General features: G+C 38.2%; 1 protein-coding gene across 1 annotated transcript; it reads left to right on the top strand.

Moving 5' to 3' along the window:
• The first annotated feature begins 5,037 nt into the window (after positions 1-5,037).
• LOC125204451 (cytochrome P450 734A1-like) lies at positions 5,038-7,595 on the top strand. Its single transcript, XM_048103114.2, has 5 exons — positions 5,038-5,453; positions 5,743-5,966; positions 6,037-6,281; positions 6,354-6,708; positions 6,799-7,595. Exons 1-5 carry the CDS (start codon positions 5,171-5,173, stop codon positions 7,222-7,224), a joined length of 1,533 nt encoding a protein of 510 aa, XP_047959071.1. The 5' UTR covers positions 5,038-5,170; the 3' UTR covers positions 7,225-7,595.

Below are 7,595 nucleotides of genomic sequence, written 5' to 3'. Positions count from 1 at the left end.
TTTAAAATTGGACAACGTTCATTTAATTTCTAACTACATTCCAAGCACAATTATTAATGGGATATAATAATTGATCTACATATATTCGATCTATTTAAAAAAACAAACTGTATAAGTCTACTCTAAATCAATCTCACTCTTTGATATGTGGAGTATGTCTAATTAACTAATGGTGTTTGCAGCCCACATATATTTTTTGTTTGTGTTGGCCGATGCACAGCGCCCCATCCTCTTGAGTGACACATCATGTCTAGGCATAAGAATATGGCGCGGATCTAAAAGACGAAATTTGTAGGATTGAATATAATGAAAAAAGGTTTTATCGGCATCGGGATATAGAGGCAGTGCAACAACAATGACAATAGATAGCGAACGAAGTATGTAACCAAATCCCAAACTCTAGGGATTGGGGTAAAGCTGTCGCACAGTTAGGTGATCAACGACAACTCCAAAGATTGAATTTAGTGGATTTTTTTTTCCTTTTTACCTATATTAATATTATTGGGTATTTGATATTTGTGCAAATTATTGTCAAAAAGTCTCAATCTTTAAAATATATCATAGGAAAATTCTCATTTTGACATTTCGAATATGAAAATTAGAAAATATAGCTCACTTCAAAAAATATTCCGCATCTGCCTCATGTAGAAGAAATCCTAATTTCTGCAATTAGCGTTACTATAGTAAATTAATTGTCTTAAAAATACCTTCATTTTTGTCAAATCGGGTGTGACTTCTGTATGAGGGAAGGAAAATGAAAATTTGTGTACAAAACAATAATTAGACATTAATTATTAGAAAATTGTAAAAATAAGGATCTCCCATAACTAACTTTTTGTGTCCCCTTTTTGTTCAAAATCTTGTCGATTGACGTGACGACGTATCGTGTTAGTCATAACTTACAACATTGAAATATTTCAATACCAAAAAAAGACAAATTCGAGTATTATTTTTTGTTACAGGTGAAATTAATAATAAAAAAAAATGGACAAATGTAACGAATTGATCAGTTTAATTGCACAACCAACAGTGGGTGGACTGGCAAAGAGGACAAATCAAGCAATTCTGTGCTCTCTTCCTTTAAAAATAGCACATGGCATCCACACATCTATAGGGTCCCTTCCTAGTTAATTGGTTGTAATTATTGTTACATATATATCGTAAACCTAGCTCGTGTGATTAGACACAATGAAAAGGGTGTTGCCGACATCACATTGCAGAGACAACATGACAATTGACAATCGTTGCAGTCAATTGATGAGGAATGGAGAACAAAAATGAACCCAGGGCAGACGCACCGCGACGAACTGTAAGATCAGCAGAAACTGCAAAGGCTGAATTTAATAGAATTTTTCGAAGACCTGTGACCCCGCATGGATCTGCTAGTGTATAAATATGTTTGTTGGAGTACATAAAAATGGGATGAGGATAGGGATCACTCACCTACACTACTCATTATACAATGGGAGGCCCTCATCCCATGGTCATGCTTAATTTCTCCAAAAAATAATTGAATTTACATTCTATCTTTGTATGTCTGCTTACACTGTCTTCACTTATTCATTTGAGTAACTATATATTCACTACCTACTAGGCAACCTGCCCTCATTTTAAATGGGTTGTGGTCCACTATGCTTCAGTTAGGTCATTTTGTTTTTAATTTATCATGAAATCCACCAATTAATTCTCATTTTTTTAGTGGTGTATAAATATGGCTGAGCAAAATTCCAGAAAGTGAAAATGTCCATATTCGGAATATTTACTACTGACTTTTTAGGGATAATAGATAATTGTGCAATTGAGTATTTGATTTTTTTTTTATTAAAACAACAAATGATTGGGAGCTTATTCAGAGATGAGATATATAAAAGTTATAAACTAATCAGTAAAATTAAAATTATTTAAAATAATACTTCGTCTGACCTATTAGAAATGAAATGTTTTTCTTTTTAGGTTGTTCCACTCAAAATGTATGTTTCCTAAAATGGAAACAACATCATCTCTACTTTTTTTCCCTCTTACTTTACTCTTTCTTTATTAAGTCGCAAAACAACATTATATGAAATCTCATATTGAAAGACAAATGTTTCATATTTAAAAAAAAAAATGTAAATATTTAACCTAAAAAAAACAATACGGATGAAGAAGGAACATCCATAGCAAATTAAAGATTTAGAAACCGAAAAAAATAGATAAAGGTAGCATGTGAATCATATAGCACATTTCCAGTCTTTTATGTTTTGGAAAAAAAATAAAGAGAACCAAGAAAACAAGTCGAAAGTGGAAACATAAGAGAACTAATGCAGAATGTATCCTTATATAAACAGGAACAAATCAAATAGTAACAAGAATAGGTGTCCAATGTCTTAAAAAGTTGTGGGGCCAGACACCATCGGATTTCGATAGCCCGACCACAAACGAGTAAGGATGACCTAATTTTTCCGCAGGATTGGCCATAAAAACGACTTGACCCCCCTCTCAATCTGTAGATTTCTTCTTGAAAAACCAAAAAATATTAAACGATCATTTTGGAAGTCTTTTTAACTTAAATTTTCCCTTCATGGAGGACAACTATAGGTTCAAAACAAAACTTACGTGATTTCGCCCCCTAAATTTGTGTTATGTATTCGATATTAGGCCTCTGCAGTTGCCTCCGACCCAATCCTTGACTTCATCGAAGCTCATACAACTATACAAGATATTAATCATATAAGATATTAATCATATTCACTCATAATACACATCGTGATGCTAAATGCAAATTGCAAGGACTATCAGTATCACAGAAATGCATATAAACTACTTACCGACGCTGTAAAAGATGGAGGCTTAAGACCCTACAAAGCGAAAAAACATATACTATTTCGTTCTTATAAGTCTGTCAAATTTTCAACAGTTCTATGTCCGGCCCTGATCGCAACACAAACCGGTAAATAAAATATAAGATGAGAGAGAGAGAGAGGGAGGCGCAAATGGCCCCATGATGTTTTGGGAGTATTAAGACAAGATTAAGAGAAGTGGGCTAGGCATGGTTGGGACAACCAAGGCACATCCCCCCTCTAACACCAGCAAAAAGGGAGCAATAAAATAGACACCTTTGTTCCCATGTGCATCAATTTAAGAGCATCCTTCCAAACCACAACTCCTCCCTTGCCTCCTTATTTCATCAAATCAACCACCCTCCTCCGAACACACTCCCCCACCCGCACCGCCCTCGCCCTCATCGTTAATTAAAAAAAAAAAAAACAATCGCGTCCGTAGAAGATATATGTACGTTGGTGTTATTATTATTTTTGTTTATTTGTAGGTTTCACGCGTGACATTATTTCTTAAGGGACAAGACAAGATTCAAGATTAGGTTTGAAATTGGGAAAGACATTAGTGGGAAAGGACTGGGAATATATCAAATCAATTGAAATGGATAAATTGGGACTCTGTTTTAATCAAACCCTTATAAATTTTCAATCATTATTTAACCTAATAAACTAGGGTCAAACATGCATGTGCCTCTTGTATTATTTCCCCCACACAATAATATGCCACAATATCATCATCTTCTTAAATTATTTTTGAAGAAAACTATTTAAGAAAAGTGATGGCAACAGTTGACACAGGGAAACTTTTTACAATCTCAGCCCAAAATTGAGAATGAAATTTCATTTTCCAACTAATTTTAGCATAACATACACATTCAAAGCAAGGCAGGGTATCTATTTGGTGGAAAATTAAAGGCTTATCAGGTTGGCCAAAGTGTTTTTTTTCTGGACACATGACATGATCAGAGCAATGGCCACAACCTATATTAATGTGTGTCTCATAAATGAAATTCTCATTTCTGTTCAGTGTTTTTTCCTCAACCCTCTCCACAATTCCCAAAGAAATTTGATTTTTTCACATTAAATCTGTAAAGTAAAAACCAAGAAAACTCTTCCAAGGGCAATCTTGTCTTTTCAACTTTAAGCTATTATAAGATCGTAGATTGAGTGGATGCTTTTGTTGTTTAGAAAAATCATGAACTTATGCATTGTAGTGAATTTCCCATGATTTGGAATTTTGGGAAAATTTGGGAGAAAGCGATACAAATTACATCCATTATAAGCGACATCGTTTCTTATATTCGACATCGTTTCTTATATTGATCACCGATTTGTCTCCTAATATAATTCGACAAGCCACATGGAATTCAACTTAAGGGGGAATTAAACTCATGGAAACTTCATAGCTAGGCGTAAGTTCGTGATATTAGCAACTACGTTTTTAGTTCATTAGTTATATTTAAGACAAAGTTTGTGATTTTAGTTGGCATTCAAAACCTAGATATAGGGAAGGGAGCGGCAACGAAGGAGAGGAGTGGCAGGGGCACGACGCGTTGTGGGGGAGAGGAGGCGGGGAGGCTACCTAGGGAGGGGAGTCACGAGTGTTGTCGATGCGGCGCGGACGCTTCAATGGGAAGACTGTGGGGCGAATTTTTCCCTTTTTAAAAAAAATAATTGGTAGAATTATTTAATGGGAACTTTCAATGTATTTTCATATTTCTATGCATGAAAATTGATTGATGGGAATTTTTCATATATTTCTATATTTTTCCATGCATGAAAATTTATTAATGAGAACTTTCTATACATTTCCATATTTTGAATTTTCCATATATTACCATACTTTTGAATTTTCTATATCTTCCATATTTTCATGCTTGAATAGTTGAATTTTCTATATTTTCCATATGTACATGCTTGAATTTTCTATATTTCCATATATTCTTTAATTAAATATTCTATGCATAACATTTGGTGATTATTGGAATTGACTCATAATTAATGGAATAATTGTGTTAATTATTTAGTGATTGGAAAATAAATTGATTCATAATTTATTAGTAAAAAAATTTATTAGTAAAAGAAGCTCCCGAGGGGTAATCTTGTCCTGAAAAATATAGTATGAGGACACCTCACTTTCATTAATTTCATTTGCTATCTCAACTAGTTGACCTTAAATTCTTTTAGGTTGCTTCTCCCCTCTGCCTGTTTAAGCCCATCTTCATCCTGTTGTCCTACACAACAGACAAGAAACCTCTACTTTCTCCTCTCTGTATAAAAACAAACACAATCCATCCAGCCACCCAATACAATATTCTTCTCAACAAACTCCCACCCCACCCCCCACAGAGAAAATGGAAGATTTCCACTTCCACTTGCTATGGCTTCTTCTCTTCTCATATATTCTGTTTGTTCTTCTGCTCAAACTAGTGGTTCATCTGTGGTGGGCACCAAGGAGAGTTGAGGATTTCTTCATGAAACAGGGGATCAAAGGCCCCAAATACCAGCTCTTCTTGGGGAATTTGAAGGAGTTAGCCAGCTTGAATATGCTGGCGTCTGCTCAATCCATGCCTCCTCTCTCCCACAACATTCTCCCTAGAGTCCTCTCTTTCTACCACCATTGGAAGAAGATATATGGTAATACTACTTTTTAGCCTCAAAATCTTCACTTTTTTGGGGCGCTCCTGCTTGATTGTCAATCACATGTTGATGTTGTGAGCTTTATATGCTGAGCCAAGAAAGTTGGTGTGAGCTGTGAAGGATCATTGTGTGTCTTTGTGTTGTGTAGGGTCTACACTATCCATTTGCCTTGTTATAATGTGATTTAAATCCCTCACCTTTTTCTTCCTCTTTTGGTATGCATCATGCAATTGAATCTCCACTGCTTAAAAATCAAAACTTTAATTGAATTGGTGGGGGATTGCAGGCTCCATGTTCCTGGTGTGGTTTGGGCCAACAGCAAGGCTCACAGTCTCTGACCCAGCCCTAATCAGAGAGATCTTCATCTTGAAATCAGAGATGTTTGAGAAGAATGAGTCACCACCACTGGTGAGGAAAATTGAAGGTGATGGTTTGCTGAGCCTCAAGGGGGAGAAATGGTCCCACCACAGGAAGATCATCCAGCCAGCTTTCCACACTGAGAATCTCAAGGTAGGACTAATTGACTAATTTTGGAAATTCTCAAAGGCTGTGATTAATTTGGAATGTGAAAATTTGGTAGTTGATGATGCCAATGATGGCAAAGAGCATGGAAGCAGCAGTGATGAAATGGAGTGAGGGAATGTGCAGTGGTGGGGAAGTGGAGGTGGATGTTTCTGATTGGTTCCAGAATCTGGTTGAGGATGTGATCACAAGAGCTACTTTTGGGAGAAGCTATGAGGAAGGGAAAGCCATTTTTGAGCTGCAATCTCAGCAGATGGTCCATGCCACTGAGGCTTATCAGAAGGTCTTCATCCCTGGATACAGGTAAATTCAACTCAATTCAATCAATTTTTGAAAAATTAGGGATTGTTTCGATTAATTGGTGTGATTTTGCAGATTTTTGCCGACTAAAAAGAACAGAATTTGTTGGAGGCTGGAGAAGGAAATCCGGAAATCGCTGCTGAAGCTCATCGACGGGAGGCGGCGGCGGCGAGGGGAGGAAGGTGCGTCGGAGGAATGCCCGAACGATTTGCTGGAGGTGATGATTAAGGCGGCGGCGATCACCCCAAACGACGTCGTGGAGGAGTGCAAAACGATCTTCTTCGCCGGAAAGCACACCACCGCGAATCTGCTGACGTGGACGACCGTGCTATTGGCCATGCATCCAGAGTGGCAGGAGCAGGCACGTGACGAGGTCCTCCGCGTGTGCGGGGCACGTGACGACCTCCTCCTCCTCCCTAAGCTCAAAACGGTATTTATTTAATTAATTTTTACTTAATTAATAAAATTGGAGTAAAATGGTAAAAAAATTGGGTAATAATCTGGTGTGTTGGCGGTGCAGCTGGGGATGATCCTGAACGAATCGCTGAGGCTGTACCCGCCGGCGGTGGCGATAATCCGGCGGGCGAAGACGGAGGTGCAGCTGGGTGGGGTCCATGTGCCGCGGGGGACGGAGCTGCTGATCCCGATCCTGGCCGTGCACCACGACCCGGCGCTGTGGTGCCACGACCCGCACGAGTTCAATCCGGGCCGGTTCGCCAAGGGCGTGGCGCACGCCGCGAAGCACCCGATGGCGTACATGCCGTTCGGGCTCGGGGCGCGGCGGTGCGTGGGCCAGAATCTGGCCATATTCCAAGCCAAGCTGGCGATCGCGGTCATCCTGCGGAGGTTCTCGTTCGAGCTCGCGCCGAGCTACCAGCACGCGCCCTCCGTGCTCATGCTGCTCCACCCGCAGCACGGCGCGCCCATTGTGTTTAAAAAGTTATAGTCTCTCTTTTTTTAATTTTAAAAAATTATGAAAAAATTAAAAAAGAAAATTAGAGTGAAGGGCTGTTTGGAGTGACAAATTTTTTTTTCGCTAATTAGGGGTGTTTGGAATTGTTTTACTTTTTTTTTGGGCACCTCTGTTTTTCTTGTTCTGACTTAGGATTTCGTCTGACCCTTTTGCAGCAGCTCAGCCCTCAAATTTAATAGATTGATGGTGTTAATTAGGTCGTTTTTATCATGTATTGATGAAGTGATCAAGAAAATATATGTATCTATCTTCTCTATCTTTTGTATTTGGGGTATGTAAATTTTTGGTCTGTTTTTATGGTTGTACTCATCTTGGGTTTTGGTAATTATATTGGCATTTGAGAA

This window comes from Salvia hispanica, chromosome 6 (genome assembly GCF_029641045.1).
Source record: "Salvia hispanica isolate PSC_SH4W2 chromosome 6, Shi_PSC_v1, whole genome shotgun sequence".
In the NCBI taxonomy this organism is placed as follows: domain Eukaryota; kingdom Viridiplantae; phylum Streptophyta; class Magnoliopsida; order Lamiales; family Lamiaceae; genus Salvia; species Salvia hispanica.
This window is presented reverse-complemented; position numbering and strand designations above follow the sequence as displayed.